The 21,096-nt window shown below is 38.2% G+C and overlaps 1 protein-coding gene across 1 annotated transcript in view; it reads right to left on the reverse strand.

Annotated features, from left to right (window-relative positions):
• Window positions 1–21,096, reverse strand: part of znf407 (zinc finger protein 407) — a 494,954-nt gene that overhangs the window by 150,636 nt on the left and 323,222 nt on the right. Inside the window, exons 7-8 of the mRNA XM_072570875.1 lie at window positions 19,238–19,321; window positions 16,714–16,834 (exon numbers count right to left, since the gene is read on the reverse strand). Of these exons, the coding sequence (XP_072426976.1) occupies window positions 16,714–16,834; window positions 19,238–19,321 (205 nt within the window). The remainder of the gene's footprint in view (window positions 1–16,713; window positions 16,835–19,237; window positions 19,322–21,096) is intronic.

Consider the following 21,096-nt stretch of genomic DNA (forward strand, 5'->3'; position numbering starts at 1 on the left):
TTATAAAGACTATCTAATAATGTAGTCTTCTTCTGTATATAGTCTCGAATTTGGAAGTATCGATAGAGGTCTTTATTAGGTAATCCGAAATTCTGACGCAGCTGTTCAAAAGACATCAAGACCCCATCTTTAAAAAGGTCCCCTAGACATGACATACCCCTGGATCTCCAGAGTTTAAAAGTGGCATCTGTAAACCCCGGTTGGAATGCCCATGCTCCCACTATCGGCGCATAGGGGGATGTTTTATGTGAGTTGTCCTCATTTTGCCGCATTATATTCCAAGCTTTAATTGTATTTAGTATTATAGGGTTTTTACAGTAATCCGTAATGATTTTCCTCTTGTCTGAAAATAAAAGGTTAATAAGTGGGCATTTTACTTGAGAAGCCTCGACGTCCAGCCAGATTGATTGTGGATCAAACAAGACCCAATCAGCTATGTAACTTAATAAGGAACTTAACTGATATTTCCTAAAATCTGGGAAGTCCAATCCTCCCCTTGCCTGTGGAAGCTGTAGCTTCTTCAGCTTAATGAGGGGCTGTCTATGATTCCAGATAAAGGAGCCCAACCAACCATATAATTTACGTATTGCCAGCCTCGGCAGCATCACCGGAAGCATTCTCATAGGGTATAGGAGACGGGGCAGGACATTCAATTTAATTAGTGCTATTCTACCCAGCCAGGAAATTGGAAGGTCTCCCCATCGCTGGAGGTCCTGCCTTATCCTTTCCAGTAAATGCACAAAGTTAGCCTTGTATAACTGACCAAACACTGGGGCAATAAAAATGCCTAAATATAAGAAACCCTCCAGGGACCAACGAAAGGGAAAATGGGATCCATCCACTAAATGGGGTATCATAGCAAGGCCACCCATTGGCATAGTGTCCGATTTTGAGAAATTAATTTTATAGCCTGAGAATGTGCTAAATGTATTAATAACTTGGATTAAGCGAGGTACGGACATTAGAGGATTACTGAGGAATAAAGGAACATCATCTGCATACAGGGTAATTTTATGTTTACCTGTACCAATCCTCAGGGCCGTTATATTAGGATCAGCCCGTATAGCTTCTGCTAGTGGCTCAATTATTAATGTAAATAACAATGGCAAGAGGGGACATTCCTGACGGCAGCCCCTATCCACACTGAAGCTATCCGAACCTAATCCATTGGTAACCACAACTGCTTTGGGATCACTATACAATGTTGAGACCTATTTGGTCCAATGCCAAACCTTTCCAATGTGTATAACAAATATGACCATTCAACCCTATCAAATGCCTTTTCCGCGTCTAATGAAACTACTACTCCTGGTATCTTACCCTGATGGCAGGCTTGAATCATATTCAAAACCCTTCTAATATTATTGGATGATCTACGGCCCTTAATAAACCCTGTCTGATCCTCCTTTATGATATATGGCAGTACCCTTTCTAATCTCAATGCTAACGTTTTAGAAAGGATTTTAAAATCTACATTTAGCAAGGATATTGGTCTGTATGACATACAATCTTCTGGATCCTTTCCTTTTTTAAGGATAAGAGAGATATTTGCCTCTTTCAGGGAAGGCGGGAAACAGCCCTGACGAGATGCATAGTTATACATGTCCATAAGTGGACCAGCCAATATTTCTGTAAATTCTTTATAGAATTCAGCTTGAAAACCATCTGGGCCAGGTGCCTTACCTCTCTAAAGTTGCCTGATTGCGTCAAGTATTTCTTGGACTGTTAGGGGAGCATTTAAGACCGATACCTATTCCGGAGTTAGGCCCGGAAAGGTCAAATTTTTAAAAAATGATTGCATCCTCCTAGTCCTGTCTTCACAATCCTGTGATTTATATAAATCGGAATAAAATTTTCTAAAGATTGCATTAATCTTTTTATGATCATGAGTCAAAATACCCGTACTTTCCTTGATAGATGTGATAGTTTGAGGGGCCTTTTTTTTTCTTTGCAAGAAATGCTAAGCATCTACCCGGTTTGTCGCCAAATTCATATAACCTTTGTTTTGCAAATAATATTTCCCACTTAGCCATTTGGGTAAGTGTAGTGTTTAGAGCTGTCCTAAGGGCCGTAATCCTTTGCAATTTAATAATAGAAGGTCTATCAGCGTATGCAGTTTCAGCTGCTTTTAAGCGAGCTTCGAGCAGACGCTGTTGTTCTCCCTTTAATTTTTTCTGGGTCGCTGAGTAGGAGATGATCAAACCTCGCGTGTAAGCTTTGATGGTCCTCTAACATCCTTATTGAAGTTAAAAATCACACAACCCAGGTTATAGTTCAACAGGTTTATTTGGAAGTGCAGGCTTTCAGAGTGCTGCTCCTTCATCAGGTGGCAAGTGGCCATGATCAGAGGACAGAATTTATAGTAAAAGATCAACGTATTATACAACTGATGCAGCAATCTAGATTTTCCAATACATTTCATCAATTGTATGATACTTTGATCTTTTACTATAACTCTGCACTAGCTAACTGATAAAGGATCACCACTCCAAAAGTTTGTACTTCCAAATAAACCTGTTGGATATAACCTGGTGTTGTGTGATTTTTAAATGTCAAACCCCCCCAGTCCAACACTGGCACCTCCACATCATCCTTATTGAATACTTTTTTGTGGTGAAATACCCAGTAATGAAGGAGTTAGAACTCATCAGTGTGAGAACAACTAAGTTTTCAGAGAGTACAGGTTTGGAGAGATTTATCATGTGTTTAGTAGCATCCTTAGCTGTGCTACTTGACTACTTATGTTTAGCCAGATTTATTTTACTGATGTTTTTCAAACCAATATTGCCTTTGATGCAGTTATCTATTGAGACAAGGGAAGAAACATGCTCGGACCAAGCACAGTATAGAGAATGATAGAATACAAACCCAGCTACCAAGGTGTTCTAGCTCATCTTGTGTAAAAGTAAGTTCAATCATGGAAATGTCTCATTGCGTAAATATACTGTAAAGTGAACACTGGCAAGGCCTTTGGTCCAATGCACTTTCAGACAAACTTGGGCTTTACTGGGAGTTTAACTTTCTGGAGAATCTAATTCTTTTGTTGATTTTCCTAATTTGGTCTTTAAAAATGTGCAATAGTAATAGGGAGAAAAGCTTGGTGGGCAGATGTTGAAAATGAGTGTAAGTGTCTGAAAGAGTTAATACTGAGGAGTACCTTGGTATTGACTCAGTATAGACATCATATCGGATTAATGAGAGAATGGATTAGGATCTCAAAGGATCAAGTTCTAGGTCCTCAGACTCTCACAATGATTACCAAAACAGGGTAACTTGCACTCAGTTGCTAAAATACAATAAGCTGCATCTTGTTTAAGATAACAGACTCTTCTCATTAGATTAGCCAGTGACATTCCTCTACCATATCAGACCAAGTGAACCCTATAGACTACCGCCCTAAATGAGGGTGGTGGCAGCAACTAATCCCATAGTGAGCAATTGTGCAAACTCAAACAAGATGCTATATGAATATCAATTTTTTTAAACTGTTACAATTCTGAAAATGATGGCACAGGCAATGAGACATAATTGGATTGTCACAAGCAAGCTTCAAGACTAATAAAATAAAACCAATGTTTTGGATTCTACTTTACAGTGTTAGTAACTCAGGCATTAATATGCAATATCTTTGCCTGTTACAATCATTAATAGCAGACAGAGGAATTTTACATGTTGTTATGTTTGTTACTGATAAGCAGAGTACAATTTCACTCATTGCTTTCAAGATATCTAATGTGAAAGGATATGTGTACATGTCATGGGTTCATAAGTTTGTTTGTTTAATATATCACTCAAATATTAAGTTAAGTGTTTCCATGTGCTTTTTCTTGCCAAGATGTGGTGCAATGGTTTTATTGAGAACTGAACACATTTTTATTTCATGTTTTGTCCAACAGACTTCAATTTTAAAAAATCTAATCAGAATGTATCTAAATCATGACCAATCTTGACACCAGGTGGACCATATGACGATGACTATATTCTGACTACAGCTCTGAATCATCTAGACTCGAAACGTTAGCTTGCTTTTTCTCCATGGATACTGTCTGATCTGCTGTCATCTGTCATCTTCCGCCTGGGCAGCCTCAATGTTGACAATTTCAAATAACCTCCCTTCCCATCCTCCGAATCCCTTTCCAGTCCCTCCCCCCTCCCTTCCACCAATCAGATTCATTCCTCCCATTGACCAACCTTTACCTGTCTTCACTTATCCCCACTTCACCACCCTGTTCACACCACCCCCTTTATCTGCAGCTCCCCCTACACCCACCCTGAGTCCTGAAGAAGGGTTACACATGAAACGTCAACTTCTCCACCATCTGATTCTGCCTGGCTTGCTGTGTTCTTCCAGCCTCCTACTAATGATCTCCAACATCTTCTTGTTCTCAGGACAGATTCTAGCATCTGCAGTAATTTGCTCTTATATTCTGACTATGTTATATTTGACCCAGAATCTGATCACTTTGTGCATTAAACCTTCCAACAAAACATGAAGGTTGACAAAGATCGTAACTCAAGCTTTGCTTGGAAGTTTTTAGACATTTCTATCTTTCGAAATAATTTTTAATTAAAGCCTAAAAATGTAAATACATATGAAAAAATACTACTTGCAACACTTATCAATGACTCAGCTGAGCGGCAAAGTATAATGCACCCAATTTTGCTGACAGGATAACATTAGATAGGACTGTAAACTGAGAAAAGGACCTAAAGATGTTGTCAAGAGATATGGACAGATCCAGCCAGTGGGCAAAATGCAGATACAATATAGTGTGGCGAAAGGTGAATATCCACTTTGGGAGGGAGTGGGGAGAGATCATGAAACTTGGTATTTATAAGGACCTGTCTACCCTCATACATAAATTACATAAGATTAATGGGCAAGTTGATTGGCTAGAATTCCATGAACATGAAAAAATGCATAGGTGACCTGCTCAAAATATGGCCGTAATTCTCAAGATAATCAAAAAATGCTTGCTTTGAGGGTACTGCCTGATGAGGCCACCTTACAATAGCCTCATCATGAAAATGTTTACTCTCCCGAAGCACTTCCTTTTCATTCAATTTCTCTACATCTCCATGCCACCAGGAAGGTCAGACAGCTCTCTGCTTCTTGCTTGAGTGGAAGTCCAGCAATCTCCGTCCACCACCATCTTAATATGTCTGACTGAACTTGTTCTATTATTTAACAACTCTTTTTACACTGCTCACTTGTCTAAGCAAAACGTGTAACTATGGGAATCTGTACTATAGCTACCTTTCTGTGAAATATTCTTTGTTCCAGTTCTACTAAGGTTCCTCTTCCTCAAATTCTTCTTTCCTATATTGATAATCATATAAGTGTTGCTTCCTGCTCATGTCCTGAACTATAACATCTACGTTTGATTCCAATTTCACACCCTTATTTCAAATTCACATGGTCCTCCTTCAACTCTTCCTTGACTTCTGTGTCTTTGTTTCTGAGAACAGGCTGTGAACTAGTTTTTACAATATGCCGCTGACCACGAAAGCTACCTTAACTATACGTCCTTCCACCTCACTTTCTGTAAGGACCTGATTCTGTTTTTACAGCTTCCTTATCTCTGTTACAGCTGTTCTGATAATGCAATGGTCCATAAACAGGACTTCTGAAAACTTGACTTTTTACCTCAGCTGAGGATTCACTCACCAAAATGGTTGGCAGTCCTTCAGCTATGTCTGTATAATTTCTTGCTCTCTCTCTCTCTCTCTCTCTCACAGAACCATGCTAGGGTTCCCCCTGTATCCCCTTCCTCTTCACCATCCTTCACATTTAAGAGACCACCCATGCCTCTCTAGTGTGATACAAACAACAAACACATCTTTCCCTCCTCTTTCAGCATGTCGAGCGAACCTACCCTCTATGAAATTTTCGCTACTCCTCAATTACCACCAACATCTCCTCCTCTTCCAACGGCATTTTCCCTTGCAAGTGCAAGAGTTGGCAACGCCTACACCTCATCTCCTTCTCAATCATCATTCAGGGCCTTAATCATTCATTCCAGTCAATTTATTTCTATTTGTTGCAATTTAGCAAATTATAGTCACTGGTTACAATGCTGTTTGCTCTTTACTGGATACCAAACATATACTGCTTGACTGAACGTCTTTGTTCAGAAAGCAAGAGTGACCTTGAAATTCAGGTTTCGTGCCATTTGAATTCTCTGCCCCTGTCCCAATCTGCTATCTCAGCCCTCGGCCTCTGACACTATTTTGAGGAATAGCAACTCAACTTTTGATTAAACACTTTACAGGCAGCTGTACACAACAGTGAATTTAACAATTTCATATCATAACCACTGCTCTCATGCTTTCAGTCAGCAATTGATGGTAATAATTCTGTTTCTCTTTACACTTCTTCTCGGTCTCTCTTTTGTTTCTTCACTTGTCACAGTGCTGCCTCCTTTTACCTTAGATCATCAGCTATTTAATCAACTGTCTTTTTCCAATCTGTTTATTTATTTCTTTCACTCCCCTTTTTTAACCTGGATCAGCAACTGTTTAAAATCTGTAACATCTAGAACAAGTAGAACAATATGTTCTAATTCAAAAGAAAAGTCAGTGATCTGAAATGTTAACCCTATTTCTCTCTGCATGGATGGTGCCTGACCTGCTGAGCAGTTAGCACTTTCTGGTTAAATTTCAGGTTTCCAACAACTTCAGCATTTTTGCCTCCGTAAAAATTTTACAAACTGTAAATAGCAGTCAACATCTTAATTCCATGAAACAACCTATTTAATGCTGAAATTCTGGGCATGAATACAGTAAAATACTCTCCTCTCATACCAATAATAAGTCACAGTAAAGCCATGAGCTTTTTAGTGAAGGAAAATAAAGCTATTCTCGTCTGAATGCACCTCTAAAAATGTTCCTGAATGTTTGTTACAAACAAAAAGCTTGTCCAATCTACATCCAATGGTATCAAATAACTGAGTCAAAGGTCTGAACTAGCTGGAAAAAGAAACAAAAGGAATGATAACTTTTGACTGCAAAAGATTTTCAAAAATCCCCTCAAGGAATATTTTGAGAGGTCTGCAAGCAGATTAGTTGGCATGCTATATCAAATACACATGTTTAATTACTAAAACCAGAGTTCTCCTGGATATATTAGATTAGATTAGATTACTTACAGTGTGGAAACAGGCCCTTCAGCCGAACAAGTCCACACCGCCCCGCCGAAGCACATCCCACCCATACCCCTAACCTAACACTACGGGCAATTTAGCATGGCCAATTCACCTGACTTGCACATCTTTGGACTGTGGGAGGAAACCGGAGCACCCGGAGGAAACCCACGCAGACATAGGGAGAATGTGCAAACTCCACACAGTCAGTCGCCTGAGGCGGGAATTGAACCCGGGTCTCTGGCGCTGTGAGGCAGCAGTGCTAACCACTGTGCCACCATGCCGCCCCAACTATTCTGGCTGAATCTAATGCCACTCCAGGAACAGTTGATTTGAATATGGCACCTGTAAATACGATACACAAACTCATGGGAGAAGTGAATTACACTGAATTTTAAAGTCTCTTTTTTTGAAATTGAATAAAAGAAAAGATCTTCCAAAGATTATGTTTCTGAGAGAAAACAGCAATAACTACAGCATGAATAAAATCTAGTTTCAGGAGTCATGTCTGCATGCTTTTCCAATACTTGAAACTGTAAAAAGGTTTGTTCATTAAAGGGTCAGGTTTGGGGTATGAAAAGGAGACAAGAAACTTACTTTGTTCTGTATTATACATTTTGTGCAAAGTTCCTTTGAAGTCAATAAGCTATCCACCTGTCAACAGTCAGGTGCTAACGAGAAGGCTTTCAAACCAGAAATGAAACCTTAAAATTGAAACATCAGGTACCTTCTGGAGGGACAGGGAGAATGGATTAACACTGGGACATTAAGATGTCTCAGAAATATTTTCATTTTATAACACATAATGGTAATCAGAGGGAATATATGGAGAAATAGTGGGCCCAGAGTTTTGCACTGGAAATAGCAGTGGGATTATCAGTGAATAAACTGGACAACAAATGTCCAGTGTCTGCACATACACAGTGAACATGGAAATCAGAGACTTGCTGTCCAGGTTGCTCGATTCCTCCCAAGTTGTGCCATATTGATATCTCACTGACAGATTTGACACTGGAACAGCAGTAAATAGTTGCCGAGCCAGAGATGCCCACATCCCATAAATAAATTAAGAAAAGGCGCTGATAAGGAAACCCTGGTGAGCTTCTACAGTGTACTTTCTAGATGGTAAACAAAACAGTCAGGTGCATTGGTGGTAGAAAGGATGGCTATTTATAAACATGGCAGATGAGGGCACTAATCAAGCAGACTGCTTTATCCCAGATGTGCTGAAAGTTCATGAGTGTTATAATTGCACATTCAGGCAAGTGGGAGTATTCCATCACACTTCTGACTTGTGCCTTAAGACTTGTGGACAAGTTTTAAGGAGTCAGTGTGCAGGTTACCTAGCCTTTCCTGATCTGTAGTGTGTAGCTGATCCAGTTAAGGTTCTGATCAATGGCAACCCCTTAATACATTGATTCTGGGAACTGTGCAACAGCAATGCCATTGAATCATAGCACGATTACAACATAGAAGTAGCCTATTAGGCCCACTGTTTCCATGCTGATACTGCAACAGGAAACCAGCCCGTTTCTTCCCAAACTTTAATATTCTTGAAAAAAATTCATTTAAGGTGGCTAGATCCTCTCTTAGAAATGCTCATTGTCCAATGTAAATGTGGCACATATTTTAAGTTGCCACAGCCCAATCTGATTGTGTCCAAGTCTTGCTGCATAGAAACATAAAAGATAGGAACAGGGGCATTTAGCCCTTAAACGTGCTCTATCATTCAATACAATCATGGCTGATCATCCTACTCAGTACCCTGTTCCTGCTTTATCCCATCCCTTTGATCCCTTTTGCCTTAAGGACTATATCTAATTCCTTCTTAAAACATTATATTTTGACTTAATCACTTTCTGTGGCAGCAAATTCCACAGGCTTACTGCTCTCTGGGTGAAGAAAGTTTTCCTTATTTCAGTTTGAATGGTTTACCTCATTTCCTTAACCTGTAACCCCTGGCTCTAGACTCCCCAGTCATCAGGAACATCCTTCCTGCATTTACCCTGTCTAGTCCTGATAGAACTTTATAGGTTACCATGAGATTCCTCCTTAATTCTTCTAAACTCCAGTGAATACAATCCTAACTGATCCAGTCTCTCTTCATATGTCAGTTCTGTCATTCCAGGTGTGGCAAACTTTTGTTGCACTCCATCCATAGCCAGAACACCTTGTCTCAGATAAGGAGATAAAAACTGCACATAATAGTGCAGGCATGGACACAGATTGAATCATTACTATGATACCTAAAGCCCAATACAGAAACCATGAACTAATCATAAAAGATACCAAATGGCATATTTTACACATTTAGTGTGGCATGGGATATGGGCAATTGTTGACATCCCTAATTGATTTGAACGAAGTGGTTTGCTGGACCATGGCAAAGGGCAGTTAAGAGTCAATCACATTGTTGTGCGGCTTTAGTCACAGGTAGGCCAGTCAGGTAAGCATGACAGATATCTTTCTCTAAAAACATATTGCTGCAATTGCCTTCAATTCTAGATTTTTATTCCACCAGCCACAAATTTGACTGAAACTGTGCACCCAGAATATTAACTGGGTGCTGGATTGCTCGTCCAGTGACATTGACAGAATGTCACTGTCTCCCTTCTCTTCAAAGTTACTTCGAATATTTACCAGTGAAATACGTCCTCAGGGGATGTAATCCCAAAAACATACAGTCTATTCTCATAAAGCTGAGGAGGCAACAATCATAATCATACACCAACCTTAAAAGAACTGCTCTATTATGGCAGTGCAGATAAAGTTGAACAAAAGCGTGCTGACTGTTAATGGCTGCACTGAGCTTCCTGGCTATATCACATCCATCTAAAGGTTCCTGGGCTCATTTCTACCATCCTTTAAGTTATCTTTTCATTCTTCCAGATGGTCTTCTGTACTCATTGCCAAGAATCCTAAACATAGCTGGCAGGAAGCCACACCATGCTTTGACAAAAGGCAGGAGAGTGTTGTTGTAGCCTTCAGCCGCTGAGAGGGGCACTTAACAGAATTTAAACCCTGAGGGCATGTTTAAATTGTTTTCCATTTTCTTTGATGATTTGAAGCATGCTGTCTTTCCCAAATTAGCATAGAAGAGTGGGGGAATAACCGCAAATGTGCATCTTAAGACAGATTTGTTCAAGAGTGGATGGACCCGCTGAGAATGGGGAATAAAACAGATCCACTAGGATAACTGATTGCTTTCACATGATACATGTTGAAGTTGAGATTGAAGGCATTTAGGTGCAGATGTGGTTACTTATCAAAGTAGCAGCAGAGTAAAAATTAACTTAACATTCTAAGGATTATATCAGTGACAAAACAGATCTCAGCCAATCTTTCATCTTCTGCACTCTCTGAATCTACAGGATGCAAGATCAAGTCCCACTGTAAATTGGGATCTCTGCTCAACAGCCCCATTGTCCTACAGTAACAACAAACAGAACGAAGTAAAATGTGAAATTATCAAGATTAAACTACGCAACGGTGCATAATACAGGAAACGGTACAACACCAAATAGAGCGCTTAGAAATATTTCTCCATGCCAGACAATCTTTGTTTCAGAAAGTTGAGAGGAAAAGAATAAAACTCCAACCCATACATATTATAAATGGCCAATTTGTCTTACTCCTAAAAAGCATGTTGTAACAACTGTTTACTTATTCATTTATAGACAGGTTTCTTCATAAATGCAGTTCATTGAAAAGATGCTGTTACATCCTGATTTGTGTCTCTAGAATGAAGCACATCACATAATATGACAGAGAACAATTAAGTCTCCTGCTTCCTAGCAGCAATCACTGTTGAAATCAACCTCTTGAAAGGAAAAGATAAACTGTTATTTTAAACAATACAACCTATTTGCATTTTGCATAACTGAGCAATGATATCTCCCTTTCTAAAAGGCATATTAGATATTAAGATGCTGATAAATGCTTTTCCAATCTGTGCACATAACCATTAACGCTGCTGTACATTTTTGACACTAGTCTATTACTTTACACACTTATGAAAATATCTTCTATTACTTCTATATTTAACACAAACAATATAGTAGCATTTCATGTATAATTACAAACTCTTCAAAAAAGAACTCAAGGTTGAAGTAGGAAATTTAACCTTTTAGATGTAGAAAATAATCAAACGTTTTAAAAAAAAATCAATTCCCATCATGCTCCAAAAAGAAACAATTAAGGTCCAAGGAACAAACAGAAGATTGGAGACTGATAATTGTGCCATACTGAAAATTTTTCATTTCTGATAAAGACATAATAATTAATGCGCCCTGTGTCGTGAATAAATTATGGGTCTTCCTCACTTGCAAAACAAACCCAGTGTTGCATCACTCCTGGCACAATATTCTGCTTTTAACATTGTCTTCTGTAAGAACACTTCCTTGGCTCACGTAAAAACTCTGCTCATATAATTCATTTGTAATTTAGATTACTTAAACTTATGTTTTGTTCATGTAGGTCTTTAAAATCCTAGACATGAATATTTTATGCCAACTCAAAAGCTATGTATTTTAAATTATAAACTAAACATGATGCAAGGAGCATTGTTTAGTAGCCATTTGTGTATAGTCACTTCCAGTTAATAGGGCTCCATCAGACACCTGACCTGTGTTTTAACCTCACAGCTTCAGGATTAATAAAAACTGAATAGGACTCTGAAGAATTAGTGCAAGCATTTACATTCAATAAGTGGCAAGCAAAAATGCAGATTTACTTTTAAGATTACTGGCCTCAATATTAATGCTGCCAAAACCTCTAAGTTGGTAATCTAAGTTGATAACTTAGTGGCTAAAAAAAAATACATTGTTCATAGAATGCAGACAACCATTATCAAGGTGGCATTTACTGCCTGCTGTTTTGACAATGTGGTGATGGTGGTTGGTTTTATCTTTAAACCACTGGAGTACCTTGTGGTGTTGGGTCGAGAATGATGCTTAAAATATAAACCACTGGTTAGCGAGGTTATAAACAATAAAACACAAGTAAATATTACATATGGCGAATGCCCACTAGCTGTTATAACATATTATGCAGAAATACCCCCTTCCAGATAGATGCAAGTTTTTTTTATGTTGGAAACAAAATCGCTCTCCTACAACAATTCAATTCAAGAGCACAGGTCTATGCTGTAAGGACTGAGCTCTGGAAAACATGTAACAAGATCCTTCTGAAATGTGCAATAACTTGTCTCATTTTACATTCGATTTGCTGCATTCACACGGTCACACACAGACAGACTTTAATTACTGGAGTTTCAGTCTGAAAGTGTTAACCAAACCTGTGTGACTGAACTAAGCATTCCCCGACAGAATATCATTTACTTCAGTGAACAAATTCTGCAAGTTAATATCTTCATGACACTGTATTCTGTAATTTCATAAGCAAATACCTAAATCTAATTTAAACCAATTTCAATCCAAATCATTTTTAAATCAGGAAAATATCTCCAACTACAATGGTACCTTATTACATATTCCCATTTCATGATTATGTATCAATTTTTAGAAATATTACTTTGATGACATACTGATAATGTTCTGTAAATTTGCACCTTCCATGCACCTTCCTTTTAAGGTTGGTAAATGCCTTCATGTGCCATTTGTCATTTGTCCCTCTGTTGCAAATTCCCATAATGAGACAGTGCAACAATGTTAGAGGTGTCATCTTCTAGGTGTGATATTATGAAAAAAAACTACTTCGTGTTTGTAACCCCCTTTGGGAAGTCCTGAGATCATAAAAATTGCTACAAAAATGAAAGCTTTCTTTCTTTATAGGCCACTTGTTATGGATCAGGCCAGATCCCCTCAAAACATTTCAAGAAAGTAGCTTGGACCTAACTTTGCTAGTTAGATTAGATTAGATTACTTACAGTGTGGAAACAGGCCCTTCGGCCCAACAAGTCCACACCGACCCGCCGAAGCGTAACCCACCCATACCCCTACATTTACCCCTTACCTAACACTACGGGCAATTGAGCATGGCCAATTCACCTGACCTGCACATCTTTGGACTGTGGGAGGAAACCGGAGCACCCGGAGGAAACCCACGCAGACACGGGGAGAACATGTAAACTCCACACAGTCAGTTGCCTGAGGCAGGAACTGAACCCGGATCTCTGGCGCTGTGAGGCAGCAGTGCTAACCACTGTGCCACCGTGCCACTGTTTTAAGCAAGTGTTGAGCAGATATTCCAAGAATGATGCAGCTGGCCCAACCACTTAGTTTTAAGCAAAATGTAATTTATTTGCAATATTATTGAATGAAACACAAACAAATGACAACAGAATATAAAATAACTTAACCTATGTGAAAACCCAACAGATTATCCCAACTTAATGATGTCATTCCAAATTCCTGCAACAATCCCCATAAACATTCCTTGGCAAAAAAGGTAAAATCAAACACATAGACTAACAGGGAGGAAGAGAGAGATGGTAGAGGGATTCAGCATGGAGCACCTTCTTCCATGTAGCTGCTTCTTGGACCAGTAGCCTCAAAAGTGACTGACTGCTTTCAGTGAACAGCCAGACTGCTAAATACCAAACCAAACCAGAGAAAAGCTGAGCTGGGAGAACTGGCCACTCCCCTTTCATTGTACTTTTTTAAAAAACTTGAAAGCCCTTTCCCTGCGGCAATATATGTTAGCTATAATCAAACTGGCCATAAAACACTTCAAACCTAGACCTTTTGGAATCACTGCTTTTACGACATCTCTAGGAAAAAAAGCCAAGGATAGCATAACCTTGTTAAAGGAGTAGCATCATCGCACCCTATATAGGTATAGTTAAATGCAGATTAGGTGGCAAATGTCTCGAACAGAATTGAGTAATTCAGTGAGAACAATCTGATACTTCTACGGTTCACGACTTCACTTCTCTCTTTCATTTCCAGTGCATAGTCTGTTTTTGACATTCTAAGCTGTTATAATCAAACTCAAAGAAAGCTTTTGGAATAAGCATTGTACTTTTCTCCTGGGAACTTGACAGTTACAGAGTTTGAAGATTGAATTGGCCCACTTTGGGCCTTTGGTTTCTTCTTCAGTTTCTCAAAAGCCTATAAATGTGTCGACCCAACAAATCTGTCAGTATTTGAGGAAAAGCAGCGGTGGATGAGGGTGGGAGATATATGACATTTAATTAGAACAGCATTCTTGTGAGGGTGGGAGGAGCTACACTGAGATTACACTATGATTATTCAATATTTATCATTTAACCTCACCTACTCTCTGCCTTGTAAAACACCTTCCCCTCTGTTCTATTCCGCACCTTTTCAAATGCTCAAAACTTTTATTCATTTCCAATTTTTCCAAATTTATTTCAGATTACTGGTCTCTTCCCTCATGCAGGTGGATCTGCAGTGGTCTTCAACAATATTTTGCATTTTCCATCTTAATGCTTTTATTTTCCCTTCTCCTCACCATTACACATTATTGCCCGTTTTCTGTTGTGCATCTTGCCCTCTCATGTTCACTGGCTCAGCTATTTTCATGTTATTTTGTTCTTTATTGCCTCTTCACTGCCTTTCTGAAATGCTCCTTAGATATTATCCATCAGTTTCATCCCTTTCAGGTTTTCAAGCAATTTGCTTGAACTCATCCATCAGTATTCCTGATTCATGATGTCTACTTGCTGTTCTCTTCCCTACACCTTTTTGTTTAGTTCAGTCCCATTAACAACTTGCTAATCCTCCAATTTCAAGTTCAGAACCAGCATGTAAACCCAAAATACAATATTCTGTCTTTTCCCTTTGCAGATACTGTCAACATGTTTCTTTATATTTTAGATATTGTGTGGTAAGGCTCAGTTCACTCACCTCTTGAACACAGTTCCGTGTTCAAGTCCCACTCTGGAGTTTCATCACAAAAATCAAGGTTTACACTTCTGTAGCAGGTGCTGCCTTTCCAATGAGACATTAAATCATATGTTTGCTTAGGTGGATGACATAGACCGCACTATTCCAAAGTAAAACAGAGGAGATATATCCAGCGGCCTGGCCGTTAGTGCACAACCAGCATCACAAAAATATAGATTGACATGCTGGTATTTCTGGGAGCATGTTGACCACATACTGACTGCTGTGTTTCCTACCTTACAACTGTGACTACACTTTAAACGTAATTTATTGGGTATAAAGCATTCTGAGAAGTGGCCACAATAAGTGCTATATAATGAAAGTTTTCTTTTCCCTTTTTGTCATTTCCAACATTTGCAGTTTTCTGCTCTCTTGTTGTAAAGGAAAACCATCTTGTCTGTACTTCAAAGCTGTTCTCAAAAAGGAAAAGTGAAATTAGCATTTTGGCATTTCTGAATTTACTAAATAAGTGCTACTGCTAATAAATAGGAAAAAGCATTGATTTTGAAATGTTGTTCTAATTTGATCTATACTGAACCTGCATGTACAATCATACAAAACAAATGGAGATCATTCAGCCCTTCATTTTGGTGCCAGCTCTCCAATTAGTTGCACATGACCTGTCCTTGCTCCCAAAGCTTTGCAAACTTTTTTCCTTTCTTTTGAAAGTTATAACTGAATCTGCATCCAGCATCACTGCTGTTCATGAATTTCATAACTGAAATAATTTCTTCTCAACTTCCCTCTGTTACCTGAAGTCTGTGTCCTCTAGTTATCAACCTTTCTGCCAGTGGAAACAGTTCTTCATTATTTACTCTACCAAACCTTTCAAAAATTTGAATATATCTTTTAAGTCTCTTGTCTGCTCATAAGAGAACAATCCAGATCTTCTAGCTAACTTATCCAAACTGGGATCTAGTTCCAGTGGATTTCTGATCAGAAACAATACCAACACACTGAAAAGAGTAATTGCATTTTTAAAGACAGAGTACATACTTAAATCAAGGCTGTGGCAGTATATTTATATTGATATTTAATTGAAACATGGTTATCAAATATTGATGATATTATTAGGCACAGACGATCACTAGAAAACAATAAATGTATAAGAGGTAAACTAGGAAAAGAAAAACAGAATGTGTTTGATATTTGAAACAAAACAGGGAAATTTAGAAATATGTAATAGATCGGAAGCATTTCAAAGAGATACAGTTAATATCTGTTAAGTTGTTTCTCTAATTCACATGCTGACTGAATTGAGTAAAACATACTCAAGGATCAACTTAATGCAGTTGCTTTTTAAGATTATGCATTTAATAAGCTTAGAATTTATCAAATTTAGCATAAACAGCATTTGTATCTTGTTCAGGAAATTCTCTCAAAAGTACGTGTAACTTCTGCTAAATAAGAATAAGAGCGGCATTCATGTAATTAAACTTCCACATTTAAATATCAGCCTTTGACATGCAATGAAAAAAATACTCTTAACCATCTTCTGAAAACAAATAATGAAATTAAACAGACATGAACTGGCTGCCATACACCCTTAAAGATGCAATATTTGAGAAATGCAATTCCTAATTAAATGTATAATTACTGATGCTGGTTATGTACTTAAATAGCAATGTATTTTTAATTTGTATAAACCTTTTCTCATCACTTTTAATCTTTTTCACATCAACTAATGTTTAATGAACTGTTACCTGTAATCACACCAAGGACACTTATAAGGTTTCTCTCCTGTGTGGACACGTCTGTGACGGGTCAGATGGGATTGTGTTGTGGAAGCGAAGTTGCACTGGTCACATTTGAATGGCTTTTCACCTACAAAAGAAACGCTCATTATATTTTATCTGACAGGCTCTGATAATTATCAGAGTGTAAGGGTTAGAAAACCATGCTACCAAAGTTTTAATTTCTGACGCATTTACCTACTGACCAAATCTGAAGACCAATCATATGTACTTAAAATAAAGTACACGTTCACAATCTCAAAAATCCTTTGATATTTGTATTATAAGGCGTGAAGTTTTAAAAGTCACAGATTGCATATTTTTGCATCTTTCACCATAATATAGTACCAGCTCTCAATTAAATGGTCACGACTGGATTAACCTTTTTATCAGTCCTGGTTAGTTAAGTTTCACATCTTAAAATGAACACATTTCAGATCCTTCCATCTTTCAATCTTCTTTATAAAGAAGAAAAATTATTTGAAAGAAATAACAAGAATCAAGAGGTTCAAACTAAAGAGTAAAACTTGATTGGTTTAGAAGATGGCCAGCACACCACAGTTCAAAGACTGGGTTGAATTGCCATTCATTTATACCGTCGGTGGTAATACAAACATTTGAACAATGACAGGCAGGAAAAGATTCCCCGATCCATTCAGCTTGTCGCACACAATTGAGATGCTTTGTATCTCACAATATATTAACACTCTACCTTACTAGAGTGTAAGAATCAAGTAAAAGCACACATCATCTTGGGGTGAAAAATGATGGGAAATTCCTTCCCAGTCATTAGTGAAATCAAAATTTGTCCAGAAGACCATTCTAGCATTGGTATTTCTACAATATTTATTATTTATGCAGGTCAAAGTGATTTTGGGTTCAACAGCAACAGTTTGGGTTCCTCACTAGTGCTGTTCGATTACTATACAGGGAGATGATATTGTTCGATGTGAATTAAGAGGAAGGACAGTAAGGGAAGGACAATGTGCTCATACTGCAAGAACATTAGGGACACAGGTTTAAATTCATACATTCTATTAAGCTTGAAATCTCTGTTGTGCCATGAGGAGGGGAGAGTAGGACCTCCAGTTAAGAATAGTCTGGAGGTTTCGTCAAATTACCTCTCATATCCCATCACTGGTTTGTTAATGTTACATTGATTGTACTGTTACAGTATTTATTGAATAAGTGTCATGAACATCTAGAAAACTGGACAGCTGGGACATTGGAGTTGGTAGGCAGAAGGCAGAGATGTGTGATGCTGCAGTCAGTAAATAAACCTACTATTAAGGAAAGGATCTCTGCAGTTGCTGGGAGTATGTTCACCGAGCTGGGAACTTGGTTTGCAGACATTTCGACCCCTTTCTAGGTGACATCCTCAATGCTGTGGAACCTCCTGTGAAGTGGAGGTTCTCTGTTTAGTTTCATACTTCACAATTTGTTTTGGCTCCATTGTTGCCCAACATGCGCAGGCTCACACACCCTTCCTTGACAAACAAAGAAATGAGGGAAATGAACAGGCCCTTCATTGCTCAACTTAATGCTTCTCGCCTTTAGCTAAATTGCCCTTTTCTCCACCTCCAAGATTTTAATTTATGAATAAATGAAAGTGTTGGAATTTTTAAAAAATGGCACAATTTTTTTTTAAAAAGCCTGAAGATTTTTTTCCTCAGTGCCTGGTCTCAGCAGTGTTCCAGAGATCAATCTACTATTCACGGGTGAGATTCCAGGTCAATCTTGAAGTGTTCAAAACACAATGGTAGGTTGCAGAGAATAGGGGAGGGTATCAGGGTTGGAGGCAAACGGAGGATGGTTATTGTATGTGCCCAAATCAATCTTGCACACTTTGTGTTGGCCTGCACAAACATATGCCGGTCACAATTTTACAGTGGGTTGCTTGTCAACAGCGTAATCTGCACTCAGCGTGTAATGGACAGAGAGACATTTTAAAAAGTTGACTTTGCACATTTGCAGGGAAAGAAAAAAAAGACATTAAAAGTAGGTATCACATGACTTATTCCAGTAATACCATGTTTAGAACTGCCGACAAGCAGGAAAATACAACAAGCAACATACTAACATGTGCCTCATATTACATTGCTCAAGTCACTTTATAAAGGTTAGGCATCTGTGGAGTATCATCTGACCACAACACAAAAGTTGCTAACAAAAGAGTTGCAGTGAAAATTACGTACATAAGGAGAAGTGTCCATTAACTTTATTACAGTATTATCAATGTCTCTGTCACACATCTGTGCAGAAAAAAAGAATACCAGCATTATAATACTTATTCCCACATCCTCTCACTTTCCCATCAGTTACCTTTCTTAATCATATAAATCATAGGCAGAGTGTATTTCCTTTCACATCAAAGTGATTATCAGTCAGATTGTGCAGAAATCCCTTTTTTTTCTCTACCAAGGTAGGTCACATGCACTTCTTTGTTTGTCTGGTAGGTTCTATCTAAAAAGGTGAATTGATCAGTTTGACTGACCTGTGTGCTGTCGCCTGTGTTTGGTGAGAGCGTGGCGTGTTCCACCAGCAAATCCGCAGAGGTCACACAGGAACGACTTCTCCCCTATTGCAACAACAAACAGATAAAGGGACCGCGCAGGTCACAGATCATTAAAATATATCTATCAAGGCTTTCAGGGTTACTAATTCCTCCAATCAAATGTTTCCATGTAAATATGTCAAATGGGAATGAAATTACCACTGCGGTTTATTGACTGTGATAAAATCTGAAAAGCACCACTGAACATAATTACATACTTGTCAGAACCATAAAAATTAGCTTTAATATCAATGGAATGGTTCTGTACAACTTCATTTCAGTTAGATGTCTTCCAGATGGGGCTGCTTTTTGCACTTGAATAATTTTTATACATACTCTGCTTATCCTCCCCTCAATTTCTACAAACCCAGTCACTCAATGTTGACTCGCCTTCCTACAACGAAGGAGCAGGAAATTTTCTTCAGCAGCAGTTACCAAAAGCTGTCTAAACGCTGAATGAAATAAAGCCTTCAACATTTACCTGAAGCCACTGGACAATAACAATGGTACCTTTGACAGCATTGCAACTATAACTAATGCAATAATAAACTGCAGCTGCAGAGTGCACACTGAAGTCATTCGACAATACTATCCTTGGTCTATACATCAAAAGCAAAATACAGTGGTTGCTGAAAATCTGAAGGAAATTCAGAAAACTCTGGAAACATTCGGTAGGTCGTGCAATGTCCGCAAAAACAGAAAATGAATTAATATTTCAGGTTGATGATCTTTCATTATAACTGGAACAAGTTAAAGATGTAACAAAAGTTCTGAGACAGGGGAAAAAAAGACTGAGGTTTGGGAAAGGGAAGATCTGCACTAGACTAAAAGGCAGGACAGATTAAATGACAAAAACAAAATGCTGGTGCAAAGCTTCCAAAACTGGTCGATAATGAACCGTTCCTCAGAGGCGGAAAAGATTAATGACCTGAGGCATGACCTCCGTTTCTATCTCCACAGACACTGCTGACCTGTTGATTATTTCCAGCATTTTCTGCATCAAAGTCTCATACCAATGAGCACATAAAGGCGTAGTCTCAAAACTAATGCGATTCCCTGATTTTTTTTACCTGAAGTTTTTCTTAATGAAATTACACCATTCCTCTTGCCCTCTGTATAAATACTGGCTATGTTAGTTTTTCTTAGATACATTAAAACATATCTCCTGCATCTAAACATGTTTCTTCACCGTGGGCTGTTTGCAAAACCTTAAAATTATGGACAGTGTAAAGCAGTAAAACGTGAACAATCGCAGAACTTATTTTAACAAACATGTCATAAATTCATCTGAAATCAAAACATGTTGAATAAATTACAAAGCTGCAATGATTATCCTCAAAAATAATATTTTCAGCCAAAATATCTGTTGAAAAACAGGGGGTTGGAAAGAATGTGCCATTTCCATACATTAGCAGCTCATGTTCTTGCTCTGAAAAATTTAAAATAAGCTACTTCTTCTTTCTATTAATAACTCAGATTATAAATATTTATTTAAAAAAATATTTGGCTTCATAGAGTTTGACACAATATAATTTACTGGTCTAACGCCAACAGGTGCTGGTTTGTCTTCAGAGTTTCTTTTTTAGCAAAATTCTGGAACCTATCCACAAACTAAACTAAGTATAAACAAAATGTGAGCCTTTGACAAGCAGACTAATGTGAGTACAACTAATGCAATTAATGGACTAAGTCTTCTGTTCTTTAGCCAAAACTAGATTCCAGTCTAGCAATACCTTGATTTCGTAATTTGCATCCTTATTTTTAAATTTCTCCAACCTTGTCTAGCCTTACAGACCTTG

The sequence above is a fragment of the Chiloscyllium punctatum genome, chromosome 5 (assembly GCF_047496795.1).
Source record: "Chiloscyllium punctatum isolate Juve2018m chromosome 5, sChiPun1.3, whole genome shotgun sequence".
Lineage (NCBI taxonomy): Eukaryota > Metazoa > Chordata > Chondrichthyes > Orectolobiformes > Hemiscylliidae > Chiloscyllium > Chiloscyllium punctatum.